Below are 21879 nucleotides of genomic sequence, written 5' to 3'. Positions count from 1 at the left end.
ACCAGATGGTGATTTACACAAGCCAGCAAACTTGCTGGAAAAAGGACACCATGTCCCGTAAACCTCAGGACTCTATGGCCGAAAGTGCCAGGCCCATAGGGGGAAGGCAGAAAGGACTGGCCCTTTTCCATCAGCCCTCAGCCAGGCCTGGGAGACCCTGCAAGTCATTCACAGTGAGTGGGCTTCCGGCAAGGTAGGTAGCACAGTTCCACCCACGGGGACATACCTTGGTCTCCTGGTTGTTCTTGTTCTCAATGCCATAGATCTCCTGCAGCAGGTAGCTGACACGGTCCACCTGGGGAGCAGAGAAGGTGCACTGGGCCTTGCCAGCCCCATCCAGGGCTCCTTTGTACCCACCTGGGCCTACACTGCCTCCACGGCTCAGATCCCAGAGGCAGGCCTGTGGGGCCTGTCCCCACCTGCCCCTGAGGAGTGGGCTGATGCCAGGAGAGGGAAGGAAACCCGCTCTGTGCCCAGGGAGCAGAGCTGAGCGTCTTGGGCCCAGCTAACCCACTGACCAACCCACCACCAGAGAAAAGCCACTCTGACTCACTCATCCGTCCCCAGCCCACAAGAGCAACCAGAGTCAAGGCCTGCGTGGCTACTGCTCTCTAATGTCTCTGCTCTAAGACACAAACAGACCTCGGTAAGAAGTGCCCTCCTGTTGCTCACCAGTGCCAGGGCACTGGCAGCCAGCCAGCTCACCCAAGACAAGGACCCTGACCCCCACTGGATCTTGGACCCACCCAGCACCTTCAGGCTGGGGACTTGACAAGGATCATACTACCTTCTAGAAGCTAATAAACCCCATTTCCACACTGTGGCTTAAACAGGCCCTGGTACCTACACACTGCTAACTATAGCCTTGGCCCAAGTCTCAGGGTGGGCACAGTGGCTGGCACATGCCTGTAAAACCAGCACATTGGTAGGCTGAGGCAGGAGGATCAGGAGTTCAAAGCCAGCCTCAGCAACCTAGTGAGGCACTAAGCAACTCAGCGAGACCCTGTCTCTAAATAAAATATCAAAAGGGCTGGCAGGGGCTGGGGTTGTGGCTCAGTGGTAGAGCTCTTGCCTAGTGTGTGTGAGGCACTGGATTTGGTCCTCAACACCACACAAAAATAAATAAAATAAAGGCATACTGTCCATCTACAACTAAAAAAGTTTTTAAAATAAAATAAAAATATATTTTAAAAAAGGGGTGTGAGGATGTGGCTCTGTGATTAAGCACCCTGGGGTTCAATCCCCGGTACCAAGAAAATAAAAAATAAAAGTGTCAGAATCAAGTCTCATGCAGCTCCGGTTAAGGGACCTCCCCTGCTCCACTAAATCCTCACAGTGCCTAAATATGATGGGACCAGCATAGGACCACGGAATTAAGGACCCAAAAGAGAAGCTGCATTGATCCACAGCATTTGTTCTAGGATTCTCCATCTTCCTATCAGGCGCCGATGGAGTCAGTCCAGGTCTCTGCCGGATGTGGCCCATCTCTCGCAGTGTGTAAAGAAAGGAGGCTGCAGTCCCCGTCTCCGCTCCCTCCACCCCTCCACCCAGAAAGTCTGCTGAGCATCACAGGCCCCACGCTCAACTCGACCAGACTTAGGATTATGGCAGTGGCCATGGGGGTGGGGGTCATGACTAGTGGCTGAGCCCTTGCCAGGCACACCTGAGGACTGGGTTCAATCCCAGCACCACACCAAAAAAAAAAAAAAAAAAAGAATGGCTTTGGTAGATGGTGAGTGTGCACACACCCCTCAAAAGACATGCATGGACCCGATGTCCTGGAGCAGAGAGCCCAGTAGTGGGGAACTCAAGGCCACTGTGGCCCAGGAAGAACCGCCCACAACCCCTGGATGGCAGCGAGCGCATGTGTGCACGCCTCTCAAGTCAAAGGGGCTGTGACAGCCCGACACTTACGATTTGCTTCTGCTTCAAAGGCTTCACGGAGAAGCTGCCGTCCATGTGCTGCAGGGGAAGACACAGGTTACCTGGCCAGCTGCAGGCCTCCCTGGCAACCCACATCCACAGCCAAGAACAAGACAGATGTGACCACCATGGAGCCAAGCCAAGACCTCCCAACTGCAGCCCTCAGGACTAGCTTCAAAAGTACCTGGATAACCTTCTAAAAACAGCCCCCTGGGCCCTGCCCTGCCCTACAGACCCCAACTCTCCCACATTGACCTCTCAGCCAAGGCCCAGTGATCATGCACCTCCCCAACATCCAGAAAGCACTCAGACACCAGAATCAAGACAGGCTCTTGCTTTCAAAGGGCCTGGAATAGTCTGGAAGACACACAGGCATAGGCACCCAGGACCACTGGGAGCACCAAAAGGACAAAGGGAACAATGAGATCCTCAGCATCCAGGGAGACACTCCCTTCAGCTTGGACAATGCTCATTAAGGCCATCAGATCTGAGATCCTGAAACCACACTGATTACCATTTCCAAGCCAAGGAAGATGGCACTTTCCGACTGTCTGGTAAGGCCGGTGGTCCTTGCAGAAACGTCCACAGTGCAGGATTACTGCATTATGAGCTGTTATTATTGGGTTCTAAACTAGAAGCTCAAAATGGAACATCTGCCCGAGATGGTTCTCTGCCTCGGCCAGAGAAGGCAGACACATAAACAGTGACCACCTCTTATGTAGAGGCTGAGCTCAGGAGCATGGCTAGCCAGAGAGCACTGGAGATGAAGGAGGCCAACCTCTGTCCAGGCCCCTAGGCCCAGGAGGGCAGATCCAACCTCTCCATGGGATGAACAAAACTGAGGGGTCCCGGCCCAGCTGTGCAGAGCACCAGGGACCTTGGTAAAGGGCCAGGTCACAGGAGCTGGGCTCTGCATAAAAGCAGGCAGGGGTTGCAGGGGCACTGGTGAGGACCCAGAAGGGAGCAAGCAGGACACAGGTGTGGTGGCAAAGCACAAGGGCCCCAGGAGCGTGCTGAAACCCTCCACAATTACAGAGTACTGACAAATATTCAAGGGCGTGGAGGAGGGCGGGGTCTGCATGGTCATTATCAAACAAGGAGACACACAAACCACCACTAGGTCTCACAGACATCAATCAAGTAAGGACAGAAGGACTGCCCTAAGCCAGTCAGGATCAAGGCCTGCCCAGCCTGGTAGGGTCAGAGTAAATACAAGCCACCCAGGAAGGGGCAGTGCATCAGATGGGATATGACAGGTACCAGGTGACACCTGAGGTACCCTGAGGCTGGTGGGAAATGGCCAGGGCAACAATCACTCCACATCCTAGTGGGAAGTGAGGGTTGGCCCTGCCATTCCAAATCCCTTCGAAAAGCCTGCCAATGGGACGCTCAGCCTCAGAACGAGTGTCCTGGTCGTCTCCATCTCTCTGCCCTAGCTCTGACCCTTGGCCCCCTGCACCAAGCCCTGATCCCCCAGTCAGGCTTCTGATTTCACAAGGCCACCCCAACCCCAGCTCCCAGGTCACTGGGGTCGGCAGCTGGGATGGCACTTACCTTTTCAAAGGCAGCCAGGAGCACGTGGGCATGGCCAGTCACTTCTACCACTGAAGCCAGGAGAAGGGAGACAGAAGAGAGGACAGAGCAGTCAGGGTCAAGTGCCCCCCCCCCGACCCCTGATGGTGCCCATTCCAACCAGCCCCCTTCCAGGTATGCACCTGGAGACCAGCACCTGGCCCCACCCTTCTCTGCCAAGGGCTTTGCCGCTCTCCCAGCAGCTCCCGAGCCTCCCCATGTCCTGGGCCTGCACGTAGAGGCATGGACCACTGTCACCTCTGGAAGGACACCTCTCACTGACTGGGTAGAAGGGCTTCAGGAAGCAGCCTCCTCCCTGCAGGACCCACATGCTAGGACAGGAGGAAGAAGAAAAGCCAACCAACCCCACTCACCATCTCCTTCGTCCACCACGGCCTGAATGACCACTGGAAACATGCCCCGGTCCAGGTCAAAGTTCAACTGAGGAGGAAAGGAGGCGAGAACTGTCAGGACTTTCGGCCAGGGAGTCAGAGAAGAGTATGAGATCATGGGGTCATCCTCAGTGTCCCCAATTTCCTGCTAGATGAAAGATGAAAAGATGTGGCCCTGCCTACCAAGTCTCCATGACCCCCTCAGTGTCTGGCACAGAGGAGCAGCAGACACATACATTTTTAAATTCATTCTCAATAAAGAGTGACCAAAGCATAGACATTGACTGCATAACACTAAATACTCTAAATCCATTGGCCTGTGTATTTAGAATGCGCAAACTACAAGGCACGTGAATCATTTCACAATAAAACTGCTGAGAAACAGAAGAAAATAATGGGTGGAAACCTAACGGGACTCACTGACAGCAGAGGCCCGCGGCCTCCAGCACCCCAAGAGCCAGCTTCCCTTAGCCAGGACTACCCACAGGGAGTAGGGGAAGGCCCGACAGTCAGCCTGCAGTGACCACCTGCCCCACGGGATGTCCCAGCAGAGCCGCTCCTGGGGGGGCACACTGCAATCCTGAGTCCAAAGGAGTCCAAGGCTATGTGAACCCTGAGTTCACACCCTGTAAACACAGACATTCAGGAACGTTCTGGCTGAGAAGCACCCGTAGAGCCCAAAGTGCAGGTCACACAGGTCTGTATTCCTTGCCAGTGTTCGGGAAGCTGGCAGCAGAAGCAGAGCTTGGGAGCGTGTTCCTGCCCGATGGCCCAGGATAACTTCCACCTTCAGCCCTTCTGCCTCTCAGCCTCAGTTTTCTGTGCTGTGAAATGGGTCACTATAGCCCAACCACACAGGTTCAACTCAGTGCAAGTGAAGTCCTCCCACAGGCCACACATGAGGACACGGCTGCGGAATGAATGTTGATGCTATTTAAGAAACAGAGGGGAACACTTTTTCCTAAAATTCACTAACACAGGGAGCCTCCTACTGAAGATTCAGATGGGGAGAAAGGAATCACAGACCACAAGAGCAGCCAAGGTAGGGAACCCAGAGACACCAGGTACCCGGAGGTCTGCTGCCACCTGTGGGGGAGGCTGACTGCCCAGGCCACCCAACATGCTGACAGGCGATGACTCCATGTCAGCAGGTGGCCCGGCTGCCCCTGCCCCAGGCCACTAGCCTGCCTTAGCACATGGCTAACACAGGGTTCCCTGCATTGGAGGCTGAGCTCCCCACTAAACTGCCTGTCCATGTGAGAAACCCTGGGAAGGCATCCCTCAGCTGGACAAACCCGTAACTGCCCCCAAGTCCACACAGGCCTGATCTCCACCTTGCTCCCAAGGGAGCCATGGCTCTGGCCACACAGAGCTGATGGGACATGGACAGATAAATTCATGGACAGAGGCAACCAGACAGACACAGGCACCAGGAGCTGCTGCGGGAGGTGGTGGGGCACTGGGGCCAGTTCACATCAGCAGGGACAGGCCCAGGGACAGCAGGTGCTGGCACATGGCCACACTCAGGAGGTGGGTCCTCACTTGCTCACTGTGAACAAGCCTCAGTTTCCCTTCTGCAAGGGGACAGATGCCAGGCCTAATGCAGAGGTTCTGAGCAGGGCTGTGGACAGTAGGCTCAACCAGCAACAAGAGTCCAGAAGAAGCCTCTGGTCAGGGAGGATTGGACCAGCCTCACAAGTGGCATAGAGTGAAAAGGAAAAGGAGTGGCAGGTGGCCAAAGAGGATGGCGCAGGAAGAGGCTGGACAGGGGATAGTAGAAACAACTGCATATCTGAAAACTGCAGGCCAGGAGTGGACATAGTCCAGGAGTGGACATGGTCACACACACAGGCCCAGCCAGGCCAGTAGCTCCTGGGAAACTGGGCTCGGAGTCCAAGGGACCCTCCTTCCTGGGCTCCTGCCTTGCTCTGGGGTAACGAACCGTGAGAGGAGGCCCCATGGGGAGCCTACTTCAGTGCACAAGAGCTACTGTACCAGAGCTGCCCCATAGCAAGGCCCTTACAGGCTGTGATTAAGCCCAGGAGAGGGGAGTTCAAAGGTCAGCAGCTGTTTGTTAAGGTGATGGAGCCAGAAAGAAGAACAGGGTTTTGTGGACAAGGCCCTGTGCTCACCCCTGGGCTGGAGTCCAGTCGAGTACCAGCACCTGGGGCTGAGGGGCCCCTCGTGCTCCGAGGAGCCTCCATGCAACTTTTGTCTCTGTAACCTAAGTGCGCACAGCCACGCAGTGCTGGTGTCCAGGTGAGATCCAACCGTGGGGGAGCCCAAGAGATCACCTTGACCCTCTTCCCGCCTCCTGCTGGCCAACTGGAGCTTTCAGGCACTCTGTGCATGCCACCACAGGCTCCTCACAGGGAGACAGGCCACACTGTCCCCCCAGAAACTCCCACTGCCCCAAGCTTGGCACACAGCTGGGGGTCACCTTGAAGACACACCCAAATCCTGAGACCAGACACTGCACCATCTGCACCAAGTCTGATACATTTAATTTTAAGGACAAGGGGTCTTTCTTAGGGAAAGTGGCCACCCAGGGAGAACAGAGCCAGACAGTGGCCACTAGCAGGAGTCAGGTTGCAGTTCTCAGGCTCAAGCAGCCCTGGCGGGGGCCTCAAGGTCCCACCCCACAGAAGCCCTCAGACAAGGGTGTCAGCAATCCCCAGGCCAGATGGTCACCAGGAAATAAGGCAAAGGGTGAGGAGGAAGCCCAAAGGGGTGGGGCAGGAACACCAGCAGGGAAGCCACCAGAGCTACTACCCACAAAGACCCTAGAGGAGACAGTCAGTGCGGACAGGGGAGGATGTTCACAGCACGATTTAGAAACAAACCCAGGTGGAAGGGATGCCAGCCAGTGTCAACAGATCCACTGTTCCAGGACTATGCAGGGGGCACCATCTTTGTGCCTCCCCGAAGTCCAGCAAGGGAACCTCCTCAACTGCTGCTCTCGGCTTGGCCCCCGCTCCCCCAGGTTGTAGACCTCGGCCACACCGAGATACCCCGAGGTCCCCGGGCGAGTTCCACAGATGGCCCAGCAGCCATTCCCAGTGCTCAGCGCCCACCGAGGTGTGGGAGAAGTGAGGGGAAGGGTGGGTCTCCGTGGGAGTATTACCTCATCATCCTTCCACTCGGAGAAGTCGATCTTGAAGGAAGGCAGAGAGAAGTGTTGGCTCACGCCTCTTTTGTAATGGACGGTCTCGGACTGCAGAAGAGGGCTCTTGGGGCTGTACCTGGGTAGCAGAGAGAGCAGGCTACCAAGGAGCCAGGGGCGCCAGGCTGCCTTCCCTCCCTGACAGCACACAGGGGCTGCCCACTTTTCCTCTGGTGGGCAGGAGGCAGCCCACCTGGCCAGGCGGCCCCTGCCCCTCCCGAGGCTCCCCGGCCTCACTCTGCTCACTGTGCAGCTCTGTCTAGTCACACCTGGTGACAGCCTCTTCCAGAGCCCACCTTGCCTGAGACCTCTGCCACTTTCCCAGACATGGGACACCTGGCCACTGGGTTTTGGTTTCTCCAGTTTCCTGAATGAACAAGGATTGCAGCGCTCCTCCCCGCCCAGCACCCCGCCCTCCACCCAGAAGCTGCCAGTGTGTGGCTCTGAAGTCACACACTCAGGTGCATGCTGGGTGCAGATCTCCCCTAAATGTCCACCTACACTCCACCACCATCACACTGAAGGCGCCAGGTTCCCTGAACCAGCCTAAAGTTTTGCCGCGGTTTTACTCCAAGTGGCTCGGAGGCCCTGGGGACACCAGGTGGTCTCCACTATCTTGCTACTCCTCCCAGCTCTGCTTCAAGTACCACCTTCCTGCACAAGTCTCAGCCCCACAGAGTCCGTTCCCAGGGCAGTCTCCCAGGAGAGCATGTCTGGGTCCCAGGGCACATGCACTTCCAATCCTGATAGACCGGTGTCTCCCTCTCCTCGGCTCCTCTCTCCACCCGTGCCCATGCTCGCTGCCCCGGGGGGGTTCCCTGGGTCTCTGAGGCAAAGGACACTCTTGAGGGCCTGGGAGACTGGGATAGGGCCTGACCTTGCCACCAGAGCCAGCAAGGGAGAGAACTCCACCGGAGGCCCACCTGGGATGCAGTGGAGGGACTGGCCCAGAACACTGTTCAGGTGGACCTGGGCTTTCTCTTTGGACTGTGGGACCCTGGACCCACCCCTCTATCTGAGTCTCGGGTCTCCTTGTCAAGAAGAGGGAAGGGGCCAGGGAAGGCGCAAGAGGGCACCTGTCCTGCTATTTGGGACAGAGCTTTCTGGATGGCAGGTCTATGTGCCCAGCCTGGTCCTGGGGATCTGGTTCTGGCGCCACTCAGCCAGCGCTCCAGGAGGGGAAGCAGGCCTTGTGCCAGGTCTCAGCAAGGGGGACTGGGCACTTCTGCTGCCACCTGGTCCCCAAGGACAGGGCTCAGGGCAGCTGTGTGGGCCACACCAGTCACGCCTGGGTGGTCATCCTTGGCTTTCCCAGCTCTTGTGATGGCAGCAGGACCCTCTCCTCAAGCACATCCACAGAATGTGACAGCACAGAGCTGGGAGGGCTGGGGAGTGTGGGGAGACCTACCACTTACCACACCAGGCCCATCTGTCCTTGGCAGCCCTGGGTACTCCCCAGACTCTGGCTCCTCTGCTGTGGTGGCTAAGCCCAAGGACAACTCAGGAGCCACAATCTCCCAGCCACTAGAGTGTATCACACAGGAGGCACCAGGGCCCCGAACATCCTGCTGGCTCTCTGGTTGCAGCAGGTCACCATGCGTGCCCCATGCCTCATGGGGTGTGAGGAGAGGAGAGGGAGCTGGCACTGCCATCCAGACACTCCTGCACCTCCAAATCCCCTGCCGATGATAAGTATGTACTCAGGCATCACTAGGAGTCACTAGAAGAGGAACCAAGTGTTTGGGGTCAAAGTGGAGCCTCAAGGTGAACGGTCTGGAACAAGGCACCTCTTTCCCCTGGAAAGCTGCCCAGGGAGACTGCTGGCTGCCCAGAGCCCAGGCCCCAAGTCCCTGGGGGAAAGAAGGGTGTCCAAATCCTTGCCTGATCAAGCACTCCCTGCTGAGCGCACGACGGGCTGCTTACAGCACCCGTGGGCATGAGGGATAGTGCATGGGGGACCCTAGACTTAAGGGAGCAGCTCAGCCACCCTCATTCCCAGAGTGAGCCTCAAGGCCAAGGTCTGAGACCCCACCCTGTGCCCAATCCAAACCTGGCCTCAACGGGTCTTCCCTGAGGTGTCAGCATGTTTCTGCCTGTCCATAAGGTCACTAAGGCCCAGGGTGGCCTTGCACGCTGGGGCCACTCTGCCACAGCTGTAGTTAAGTTGCAGGTTGCAAACCCCTGGGACCAGCAGAACTCTTACTTTTAAAAAAAAAAAAATCCCCAAAAGTTCAAATTTGTCATTGTGACACGATAAAAAATATATATTTGGACCAGTGCAGTAGTGCACACCTATAATCCCAACAGCTGGGGAGGCTGAGGCAGGAAGATGGCAAGTGGCCAGCCTCAGCAACTTAGGGAGACCCTGTCTCAAAAAATAAAAAGTGCTGGGGATGTGGCTCAGTCATTAAGCTCTCCTGGGTTCAATCCCTGGTACCAAAAATATATATATGTCTATGTATCTGGTCTCTGCCCAGGTTCCCAGCTTGGAGCTCTCCCTCCCTTGGAACCTGCTGGGTGACAGAGAGTCTTTGTTCTAAGGAGGTGACTCTGGGTGGGCTCTTGGAGGCAGCTGGTCACCAGAAATACCAAGCCTGACCAGAGTCTGGACTTTTATTCCCACTCCAGGAGGCAGAGAGGTTGTGTCCTACACTCATTAGTAACCTCCATGTACCAAAACAGGTCTGAGGTGCAGCGCAGGGGTGGAGCCTGCCTAAGGCCTCACCAAAGGAAGGAAGGAAGCAAAACATAACCAAGTGCTGAGAGCACAGGGGACGCCCACAGATCCCCCTGTGGTCAGTAAGAGACGAGGCCATGTGGGTCGGCTGCACCCAGGGACTCACACTGCCATGCCATTCAGGAACTCCTCCACGGCCTGGCAGTAGATGGTGATGGCCACTCGGGCGTCGGCGTCAAAGGTGAACTCCAGGCTGTACAGCACTCGGGGCTTCTCACCATCCTCAGCGGGGCTGTCCGCGTCGTCTTTGTACCTACCCAAGGGGCAGAGGGAGGGAATGCAGGGTCAGCTGCTTAGACATGTCTGCTCCTGCTGCACTTGTGGAGGCCACCCCCAGCGGAATGCTGGGACCCAACAACCAGGTTCTACTTCCCTTTCTTCCTGCCCCGGAAACAGGGACCATCTCTTGGCTACAGACAGCCCAGATACCTTGGGACCTCAAGCAGCGTCTGGACCTGCATCGTCTGGAGCTGGTTAACAATTGACTGTGGGGTGCCCTGCACAAGGTGGAAACTGAGCAGCCTCCCTGATCGCCACCCATCAGATGCCAGTGGCACTCAGCCTCAGGTGTCTCCAGACACTGCCCCTGGTCCCCAAGAGACGGGGGGCGGGGTGCAGGCGGCTGACTTAAAGGATCAAGTTCCTACAAACTCTTGTTTGTGCCCCCTCACTCCACATAGAGGATGGAACCTGGCCCACCCAGCACCCTCCTCTTCCCAAGCCACAGGCCTAGGATGCCAGGCAGCAGGCAGGACGACAGCTTACCTCACAAGCCGGAGGGAGTCTTTGCGTATGTTCACCAGGCTCCTCAGCGTCTTCACCGGCTCATGGGGGGCGGGAGTGACGTAGGGGAACTAGGAGAGAAAACCCACAGTAATCCCAGGTGAGTCCCTGGGAAGGGCACAGGACAGGAGCAGGAGTCCAGGCTCCAACAGGCTCCTGGGCTCTGGTCTCTGAAGGGCTGTGCCAGACCCTAGCTTGTCACTTTTGTCACTCTTGTTTACCCTGAAGGAAACCACAGTCACACAACCAGCACTCAGACTAAGCCTGGCACTGCCCCAAGTGACCTCGGTACTCAGGAAAGACCTTCAGCAACTCGACCTGGCCAGATGGATCCCCAGGGGAGGCCACCAAGGCTGGGCTCTCAGGCTTCACTCCTGCAGGACATGAAGAAGGTAGCAGACCCCCACCACGACACCTGAGCACAGACATGGGTGCATGTCAGGCCGGTGGAGCTGGAACCGCAGGCATGACACTGCCCTGGGGAAACACAGAGGCACACACCACTCCGTGCTACTTTCACAACTGAGGGAGCATCCACAGTAGTCTCAAAAAAGTAAAGTTAAAACACATCTGCAGGAGGCCTGCGTGAGCCCACAGGTAGGAGGGCAGCACTCGGCCCTGCCCTTCACCTGCAAGGCATCCCATGACCAAGGTTTCACATCAACCAGATGCTGTGTTTCTAAAGCAGTCTGGAGAGCCCTGGTCTAGAGGATGCACGCCAGGCCCCAGGCTTGCCCAGGAGGCAGCAGCCTTAGGGGGATAGGGTTCAGTGTCTTGCCTGGCCCTTCTCCAACATTTAAAAACTCAGACTCAGCTGGGCACAGTAATGCACGCCTGTAATCCCAGCAGCTGGGCAAGCTCAAGGCCAGTCTCAGCAATTTAGCAAGGCCCTAAGCAACTCAGCAAGACCCTGTCTCAATATAAAAAATAAAAAAGGAGGCTGGGGCTGGGGCTCAGTGGCAGAGCGCTTACCTAGCATGTGTGAGGAACTGGGTTCGATCCTTAGCACAACATACAAAAATAAGCAAATAAAATAAAGGCATGCTGTCCATCTACAACCGTGAAAACAAAACATTTTTTAAAAAATTTTTAAAACATAAAAAGGGCTGGGGATGTAGCTCAGTGGTAAATTGCCCTTGGGTTCAATACCCAGTAAGCAAACCATTTTTTGTTTTGATACTGGGGACTGAACCCAGGGGCAACTTAACCACTGAGCCACATCCTTGGTCCTTTTTAAAGATTTATTTATTTTGAAACAGGGTCTCCCTAAGTTGCTTAGCTAAGTTGCTCAGGCTGACCTTGAACTTGGGATCCTTCTGCCTCAGCCCCCCGAATCATTGGGGTTATAGGTATGTGCCACCACTCTTGGCCCTATAACCAAACCACACCAAGCAAACAGACAAAAACCTGGGCTCAGGTATTTCCTTCCTAGTCATCACACCCAGGCCTGCCCAGCCTCACGGCCCTGACTATCTCAGTTAGCCCTCTACCTCCCAAGGACTCCTTCTTGTACACCCTGGGAACTGCTGCCCCAATGCAGCTTTTCCCAGAGTTTCCACGTGAGCCAACGGCTCCTTGCACCTTCTTTGGCCCCACCCTCTGTCCTCAGAGATTTCCACAACACACCAGGATGCCTCTCTTGCCCCAGGAGGACCTTCCCTCATTTCCTGAGGGTTTGCTGCAACATCTACCTGCCCTCCTTGCCATTGGCCCCTGGACACCTACACCCATTCACCTCCTCTGCCCAAGTCAGCCTACAGAGCCCTGCTGGACTCCCAGATGCACCGCCTGTCAGGAGTCCAGTCTAGGCCACTCCAGTGCCCCTGCCACCCTGCTCTTCCTAGGGGGCCCTGTCCCACCCATTACAACTCAGCTCAGCTATGGCCTCTGCAGCAGGCCCTCCCCTCCCGTCACACACTCTCTCTTTTTTTCTTTTTTTAATATTTTTTAGTTGTATGGACATGATATCTTTATTTTTTTTATTTATTTTTATGCTGAGGATAAAACCCAGTGCCTCACACATGCTAGGCAAGTGCTCTACCACCAAGACACCCATCAGTCTCTCTTCTGACCACCCTTTGGTCCAATGTTTTTTCTTCTTCTCCTCCTCCTCCTTCCCCTCCTTTCCTTCTTTTTTTGTACTCAGACTGAATTCAGGAGCACTTACCCACAGAACCACATCCCCAGCCCTTATTTTTTATTTTGAGACAAGATCTCACTAAGTTGCTTGGGTCTTGCTAAGTTGCTCAGGCTGGCCTTGAACAGCCTCAACCTCCTGAGCTAATAGGATTACAGATGTGTACCATGTGCTGGCAAATGTTCTCTTCTTTATGATCTGGAACACATCCACACTAGGGAACAGGGGAAGGATCTGACTTCTGCCCCCAGCCTCAAAAGGCCCCTAGGCACACAACAGGTGCCACATGTGTGCATAGCTATGTACATGCACTTCTCTGCTGACTAGTGAGAAATATCTAGAAGCCATATTCCCTTCTTGGGATTATATCTATCTCTTGCGTGCTATTCTATGGAATGGGGTTGCTGAACACCTGTGCCCTTATTGAATACCAGTTCAATAATGGCTGCTCATCCCACAGGGACCCACCTGGCTGGCTGACCTCCTGAAGCAGTGTAGGGATGCACCCCATCACTCACACCCCACTTCATTCAGCTGTAGCCTCGCAGGAACTCTGCCCACTTGGGGTGACTCAGTGCTTGCTCATCCTCACAGCAGGGCCTCCCACCCCATGACCATAAGAGCCAGTCCCACTGGGATCTACCTGGACTGGGCGGCTGCCCAGGAAGTTCAAATCCATGTTCTCTCCAAAAAGGTAGCCTTCAGGGTGGGGGGTGTCAAATTTCTCACCTCCCATGAAGAAGTGTGAAGCAAAGTAGTTTCCTGTTTAAAAAAGGAAACAGAGTTGCAGGTTATGAGGCTCAAGAAGCCCGGCCCTGAGGAAGGATCCATCCTGAGGAAGCCAGTGCGCCTGGCCCACAGCCATCCTCCAGCCTCGCTCCTTCCAAGGCTGCCCACCAGCCTCTGGCCCCTCCACTCCAGGCCCACCAGCCATTCTAAACTCCCACATGGGTTCCTTCTGTAGTGGACAGAGCTGTATACCTGGCAAGGACACGCCCAGGTAATACCCTACCTTGCGTGTGACCTGGCAGCAAGTGAGGATGAGGTCCTAACTAGGTTGGGATGACCCTCAGTCCAGTGCCTGGTCTGCTCCAGGAGAAAGGAGAGGTGTGGACAAAGAAGCACACAAATGTGACGACAGGGCAGCGATTAAAGGGACAGAAGCCCAGGAGTTACCAGGGACACAGGGCCTCCAGGGGGAGGACAGCCCCACTGAGGCCTTGACTTCTGACTTCTGGGTTCCAGAACCACACAAACACTGCTGTTGTTTCAAGCCACTCTTAGTGGTCATCTGTCACAGCTGCCCCAGGAAACAGACGTTCCCTGACCTCAGACCAAGGCAGAGCTCAAAAATAGGAGGCCCAAAGACATCCCCTCAGTATGACCACAGCTGACAACTACATGGATCTGGTCACTTCAGTCGTGCCGGCTTTCCACAAAGACTGAGGCTGCAGCAGTTCCTGCCCGTCCCTAGCACTCAGATGCCGAATGCACGCTCCTCTTGGGAGGTGTCAGATACCCATCCGCCAAAAAGAACTGAGCTACCAACTCTGTTGGAGAGCCAGGAGAGTGACTCTACAAGCTTTCTGCCCCGACGCCTGCCCACTCTGCCCACCACGCTGCAGACAGAGGACCTAATAGGAGGGTTCAGGTGACCTCGGGGCCTCTGAATCAGGGGATGCTCAGATAGTGCATCCCTGGGCTCATGAGCAGCAGGGACTTCTATATCCAGGAGCCCATATGGGTCCTTCCTGGGGCCCCCAGGGAGATTCTGGGGCCCTCAAGTAACCAGGGGCACCATGAGGGATCTGTGCCCTTCCTGAGAACTGCAGCCTGTTATGGGAGTCATGACCACAAAGGCTGGCCAGGCCTGAGTGATGAGGCCACAGCTCCTCCCCAGCAATCGCAGGAAGGGCCTAACCTCAACTCAGCCCTAGGCCACACAGACCAGGAATTGAGTCAAATGCAGCCCAACACAAAGAATAGTGGTGCTTGGTTAACCAAACACCACCCCTGGATTTTGTGGACCACCACCCAGTGTTCCACAAAACAGGTCAGCACACAATGAGCCATGTGGGAAAAAAGACCCTTTCCAGCAAGGCCTTCCTGGGCTATTCCTCTTCAGTTTGTGACCTCCAGTCTGGCATGGTGGTGCACACCTGTAATCCCAGTGGCTCAGGAAGCTGAGACAGGAGGACCTCAAATTCAAAGCCAGTCTCAGCAATTCAGCAGGGCCCTATGCAATTTTGTGAGTCCCTGTCTCAAAATAAAAAATAGAAAGGGTTGGGGAGATGGCTCAGTGGTAAAATATCCCTGAGTTGAACCCCCATTATCCAAAATAAATAAATAAATAAATAAATGTATGTCTGCAGGCTGTACCCTGAATCCGCTTGGCTACTACCCTCCCTCCACACGCTTGCTGCCTCACCCCACATGTTCTGATGGCCTATACCCCAGGGGCTCCAAAGTCAGGGTAGTTTTAGGCCTTCTGCTCTTCAGCAGAACAAATGCTACAAACTCATATCTCTGGATCAAGATGCAATAGGCAATTACTACTTCTTGTTTGCTTTAAGTGTTTTTTATGAGTTGTCTACATCTAACATGTTACTTGCAACCAACAAACTATTTTTAAAAGATCTGGACCTGAGCCTGTAATTCCAGCAGCTCAGGAGGCTGAGGCATGCGGATTTGAGTTCAAACCCAGCTTCAGCAACAGTGAGGCGCTAAGAAACTCAGCAAGACCCTGTCTCTAAATAAAATACCAAAAAGGGCTAGGGATGTGACTTAGTGATTTAGTGCCCGAGTTCAATCCCAGTACCCCCCATCCTGACAAAAAAAGATCTGAGACCTGGGACAGGAAGATTGTTGGCAGTGGTTACAATAATACAGAATTGGAACCACTTTCCAGGATAAGGATGGAGGTCACCTGAAGTACAAGACACAAAGGTAGACCTAATGCTGTGAGCATACACCTCAACAGAAGCATTCAGAAGGGGAAGGGCCTGATCTCGAGCTGGCTGGTATACCCTCACTGTTTTTGTTTTCTACCTGATTTTATTGGTGCATTGTAGTCACACATACCAATGGGATTCATTGTTACATATTCACACATGCCACATGAAATTTGGCCAATATCATGCCCCAGCACGTCTCCCTCTTTACCACCCCCCAACTCTGGTCCCTTTCCTATTTTTTTTTAATTTCTTTTTTTTTTTTTTTAGTTGTAGTAGACACAATACCTTTAATTATTTATTTTTATGTGGTGCTGAGGACTGAACCCAGGGCCTCGCACGTGCTAGGTGCGTGCTCTACCGCTGAGCCCCAGCCCCACTTTCCTCTTTCAATCTCCCTTTGATTCTCATGAGATCTCCGGCCCCCACGCCCATCTTTTCCTTTTTTCTCTCCAGCTTCCACATGAGTGAAAACACATGACTCTCTCTAGTTCCATCCATTTTCCTGCAAATGACATAATTTCATTTTTTCTTTACGGCTGAATGAAACTGCATTATGTTTGTGTGAATGTGTATCTCCTTTTTTTTTTTGGTATCATGATTGAAACCAAGGTTAGCCACTGAGCCACATCCCCAGCCCTTTTATTTTTTGAGACAGGATCTCCTTAGGTTGCTTACAACCACACTAAATTGTTGAGGCTGGCTTCGAAACTGCAACCCTCCTTGCTCAGCCTCCAGAGCCACTGGGATTACATGCCTGGCTATATCACATTCTCTTTATCCATTCATCTGCTAACAGACATCTACTCTGGTTTCACAGTTTGGCTATTGTGAATTGTGCTGCTATAAACATGGGTATGTGTGTATCACTGTAGTATACAATGACCTCAATTCTTTAGGATAAAACTGAGGAGTGGTATAGCTGGATCGTACGGTAGTTCCATGCCTAGTCTTTTGAGGAGCTTCCATATTGACTTCTATAGTAGTTGTATTGATTTTCAGTCCCACCAACAGTGTGTTTCTTTTTCTCCACATCCTCTCCAGCATTTATCATTGTTTGCATTTTTAAAATATATTTTTTGATTGTTGATGGACCTTTATATTTATTTGTATGTGGTGCAGAGAATCGAACCCAGTGCCTCACACATGCTAAGCAAGCACTTCACCACTGAGTCACAACGCCAGGCCCCTCATTGTTTGAATTTTGATGACTGCCATTCTGAATGGAGTGAGATGAAATCTCAGTGTAGTTTTTTTTGTTGTTGTTATTTTGGTTTTTGGTACCAGGGATTGAACTCAGGGGCACTCAACCACTGAGCCACATCCCCAGCCCTATTTTGTATTTTAGAGACAGTGTCACTGATTTGCTTAGTGCCTTGCTTTTGCTGACACCATCCTCCTGCCTCAGCTTCCTGAGCTGCTGGGATTACAGGCATGCACCCGCAACCCGCCTCAATGTAGTTTTGATTTACATTTCCCTAACTGCTAAGGATGTTGAACATTTTTTTCATGTATTTGTTGACCATTTGTATTTCTTCTTTTGAAAAGTGTCTAGTTCATTCTCCCATTTATTAACTGGGTTATCTGAATTTTTAAGGTAAAGTTTGTTTTTTTTTTTAAATATTCTATGTATTAATCCTCTGACAGAAAAGTACCTACCAAAGTTTTTTTCCCCCATTCTGTGGGTTCTCTCTTCACATTCCTAATGTTTCCTTTGCTGTACAGAAGCTTCTCAATTTGATGTAATTGAATTTCTTAACTCTTGGCATTATTTCCTGAGCTGTAGGGTCCTTCAATTTGTTTTGGGTTTTTTTGTTTGTTTTTGGTACCAGGGATTGAACCCAGGGATGCTTAGCCACCAAGCCACATACCCATACCTTTTTTGTAATTTTATTGGAGACAGGGTCTCACTGAGTTGCTGAAGCTGGGTTTGAACTCACAATCCTCCTGCCTCAGCCTCCCAAGTCGCTGGGATTACAGGGTGTGCTACCACACCCAGCTTTCAACTTGTTTTGATACTAGGTCTATATCAGAATTTTTGCCAAGTAACTTGGAATTAGATACTATGGATTATCAAAACCTTGTTAATTCTCATTTACTTGTTTATGGGATCAAGGTTTCTCTACATAAAAAAATAGTACTAGGGGACACAGTGGTACATGCCTGTGATCCCAGGTACTTGGGAGGCTGAGGCAGGAGGAAGCCAGCCTGGACAATCTGGACAGAGTCTGTCTCAAAATGAAAACCAAAAAAGGCTGGGCCTTTTACCTTGGAGGTAGAGTCTTGCCTTAGCAAGTGCAAGGCTCTGGATCCAATCCCCAGAATATAGCAGAAAGAGCTAGAATTGATGCTGAAATGTGTACTGTTCCAGAACTAGGTTATATTTAACTGTCAGAACATGAATGAACTGAATTAACCATGGGGGGAAGTAGCCCAAACACTTCAGAAATACGCTGTCAACATATTTTGGCATTTTTGCTTGCTATTGGTAAAAATGGTAGCTATTTGTGTTAATCAGTTGAGAATTTGTAACAGCCACTGAAGCTATAAGTTAAATTATCTCAGAGTATTATTGATTTTTTCAGATTCTAATTACAATTTAAGTACACATCAAGGTTGCAGACATGCACAGTATAATCAATAAGACTTTCAAGCATTAAAAAAAAAAAAAGTCCCATCCCATCCTTGTCAATAGGGAAGTGCACAGTGGCAAGGGCCGTCACAGGCTGGGACCACCTTGCTCACCAGCTGGGATTGAGCCAGGACTGCACGCATCCAGAGCTGACACGGGACGGCACAGGCCTGCAGCTGCTGACAGACAAGGAGGAAGGGGACCCATGTCACAGAGCATCCTGGAGCTCATGGGTGCACACCCACGCATGCAGAAAGAAGGCAAGGAAGGTCACAGCCAGGGCCAGGGAGACGTGATGGGCTCTGGGGAACTGCTATCCCTTTATTTTTCCCCAAGAAAGTAGATAAACAAATATAAAAAGTGTTAACTGTGAATTATGCATTAAGTTAATTATGCATTTGTTACATTATTCTCTGTGTTGCTTTTATCTTTCAGTACTGGGGAGTGGAACCAGGACCTCAACACACATTAGGCAGGCACTTGACCACTGAACTGCTTCCCCAGCTCTTTTTGAGCAGGATTCTGCTACATTGCTGAGGCTGCCCTTGAACTTGCAATCCTCCTGCCTCGGCCACTGAAGTAGTTGGGATTACAGGAGTGCACCACTGTGCCCAGCTTATATTTTTGTATGATCACTTTTTTTTTTTACTTGTTCTTTTTAGTTATGACAGTAGAATGTATTTTGACATATCACACATACATGGAGTATAACTTCCCACTCTTGTGGTTGGTTGTTCATGGTATGGAGTTACACTGAAGGTGTATTCATAAATGAACACAGGAAAGTGATGTCCATTCATTCTACTGTCTTTCCTGTTCCCATCCGCCCCTTCCTCCCCTCCAATTTGGTGAACCTCCCCCTTTCATTGTGAGTCAGCATCTTCATATCAGAGAGAACATTAGACCATTTGTTTTTTGGGATTGGCTTATTTCACTTAACATGATAATTCTCTGTTTCATCCATTTACCAGCAAATGCCATAATTTCTTTCTTCTTTATGACTAAGTAATATTCCATCGTGCATATGTATCACTGCTCACATTTTTTTAAAAAGGAATTTCTAAGGAAGGAATGTGTGCATGGGGAAACTGGTAGCAGTTCCTGGAAGGATCTGTATGTATGTATGGGTATAAATAGAAACACGCACGTGCCAGTGTGTTAAACATGTCTGCACGTATGTCTGCACGTATGTCTGCATGTGCACACACACACACACACACCTCAGGACTAAGAGGCGGCGGCAGAGCTGCCAGGAGGGAGGGAGAAAAAAGGAAAAGGAGGTGGGGGTGAGAAATAAGGAAGATGTGACAGATGCCGAAGACCACAGGCACTGGCTCCCCACATCTGCTGTGGTGGGTGTGAGCTGGGGCTCTCCAGCAGCCCCGCTTCCCACTCAGAAAACTGAGCACAGAAGTTTGATCTGGGGCTCAACCCTGTGGACTCTAGGACTCAAGCTCAGATGGTCCATCTCCTCCCTGCCTGAGGATGCAGTCTGTTCCTATTTACAGGCACTAGGTGACCTGGACAGTGAGAAGGTAAATGGCCACAGATGTCACCCCAAGCCCCCCATGCCTAACCTTCCACTACCCAGTTTTCATTATATCCAGTTTACCAGAGACCTGAGCTTGGGACGCACCAGCTCAGAGATTCCTGGTCTGGACCCTTGAGGAGCATTTGTACCCAAACTCATGTGAGACACCTCAACAGCCACAAGACAACAGATGAGGAAGGTCACTGAGCATCTTGGTGCTGGGACATACTGGCCCCAAGGCCCAAGAGCCACCTGTCCCACAATGTGGGTTCCAAGTGTCTGATTCAACTAGGCTGCCACACACTTGCTGTGCCTGCCGCTGTGCTGGTCACTGCCCCAGGCGCTAGTCCCTGCAGCTGGTGCTAGCCACAGCTCTGCGCTCAGCCTTCCCTGCTACTGTGGCCTTAATACTCAACCTCAGGAAAAGCAACCCTGACCACCTGTGGGCCAGCTGCATGGTGGCTGTCAAATCCTCCTGCCCTGACTAGCATCTTGCACAGTCTCAGCCTTCCTCACAGAGTTGGTTACATTCTGTCCTCCCTCTGCCTGAGACCAGACGCCACTTACAAGTGGCCACAATCCTACCCCCTTGTGACCACCAGGTTGGCCTCACCCAGGAGGTGGATGAGGGAAGGTGGATGACACCATGAATCCTGGGCAAGTGGGGTCAAGTAACCCACTCAAGACACACAGCCAAGAGGTGGCATCTTCGCTGGAACTCCCTACGTCCTCAACCACGCCAGGCAAACCATGCCACCATGCCATTAACAGACGCCCAGGGCACCCTTCTGAAGAAAGCCTTTGGGTCAGGTGATGCGCTGGGCTGCCTGGGTCATGGCTCCCACCAAGGGAGCCTTACAGGCCAGCTGGTTGGCAGGCAAGGGCTCACTGGCTCCACCTGCTGGAAATTCCTCTCATTCTCTACTTGGACAGATGTTCCCAGTCACCAGGTTACCAGCTGCACAAAGTTGCTGACTTGGTGCCTGTGCCACTAAATCAGCTGGGCCCTGGACTTGTGAGATGAGAACATCACGGGTCCCAGAAGTGCTGCTCTCAGGAATGCCCCTCCTGGCCCCACATCATCCACATGGTAGGCAGGGAGGGCAGCCCCCACAGCCTGTGGTGTTGGAGGGGGTCTGACCTGGCTCTAGTCACCCCACTTATGATCCCCCAGCTAAGTCCACATGTGTGCCCACGACAGCATGTTTCTGCCTGCCACTGTGCCCTCAGCCCCACTACACTCCAGCTGGGTGACTCTGGGCTACCACCTCTCTAGCCTCACTGTCCCCATCTGTAACTTGGAACAGGAAGTCAACACTGGCTGGAACCCTGATATCCCACCTGCAGAGGGGAGACCCTGAAGGCCAGAGCACTGCCATGGCAGGGAGGAGGAGCAATGCACCACTGTAAGCTGGGGACAACCGAGACCCAGCAAAGACTGTCACACATCTCCATAAGCTACGGCACCTACTCTGGGGGGGGGGGCAGAAGAGCTGCCCTCCCCAGTCTTGGCAGTGCCTTTCAGGAAATAGCCTCCATGGCCTCCAGGGAGGCCCAGGTGCCCGGGCCAGGGGGAGGCTGAGTGTAGAGGAGCTGGGGGGATGCAGGGGCAGCTGGCAAGGGGACAATCCCACAGCCATACACCCTGCACCGAGCCAGGCTAGGCAGGGAGGGAGGAGACGACCCAACACCACCCTCCACTTCACAAACCACTCAGAGGAAAGAAGCGGGAAGGCTGCACTGAACCCTGTGGAAGGGCACAGGAAGCCAAGCTGAGTGTGACCCTCGCAGGCCCAGACGGTGGCCATGCCTGGTTTGAGGTTGTACAGGCAGAAGCAGTCACGACCCAGGGTCATCCAGGAAACACAGGACATTTCCCAGAGAACTTCTGGGCCTCATGAAAAACAAAGGCCAGCTGGGCCAGAGCCAGGCCACACCCTGCTGACTCTCATGGCCCAAAAGGGGTCTGGGGAAACAGAGCCCCCCTGGGCTTTAGGTGGGAAGCTGGGACCATGGTAGGCAAGTGACTGGCCAATGCCACATAGGAAACTTCTGGCA

General features: G+C 53.0%; 1 protein-coding gene across 3 annotated transcripts in view; it reads right to left on the bottom strand.

Annotated features, from left to right (window-relative positions):
• Mgrn1 (mahogunin ring finger 1) overlaps positions 1 to 21879 on the bottom strand; it is a 45248-nt gene that overhangs the window by 12243 nt on the left and 11126 nt on the right. For all 3 annotated transcript variants that reach the window (XM_013359515.4, XM_005327139.4, XM_005327140.4), the window contains exons 2-9: positions 13351 to 13469; positions 10553 to 10641; positions 9894 to 10040; positions 7012 to 7129; positions 3870 to 3936; positions 3478 to 3527; positions 1915 to 1962; positions 227 to 295 (exon numbers count right to left, since the gene is read on the bottom strand). In XM_013359515.4, the coding sequence (XP_013214969.1) occupies positions 227 to 295; positions 1915 to 1962; positions 3478 to 3527; positions 3870 to 3936; positions 7012 to 7129; positions 9894 to 10040; positions 10553 to 10641; positions 13351 to 13443 (681 nt within the window). In that variant the 5' untranslated portion in view covers positions 13444 to 13469. The remainder of the gene's footprint in view (positions 1 to 226; positions 296 to 1914; positions 1963 to 3477; positions 3528 to 3869; positions 3937 to 7011; positions 7130 to 9893; positions 10041 to 10552; positions 10642 to 13350; positions 13470 to 21879) is intronic.

Source organism: Ictidomys tridecemlineatus, chromosome 10 (assembly GCF_052094955.1).
Source record: "Ictidomys tridecemlineatus isolate mIctTri1 chromosome 10, mIctTri1.hap1, whole genome shotgun sequence".
Taxonomy (NCBI): domain Eukaryota; kingdom Metazoa; phylum Chordata; class Mammalia; order Rodentia; family Sciuridae; genus Ictidomys; species Ictidomys tridecemlineatus.
The sequence above is the reverse complement of the archived record's forward strand: the minus strand, read 5'-3'. Positions and strand labels throughout refer to the sequence as shown.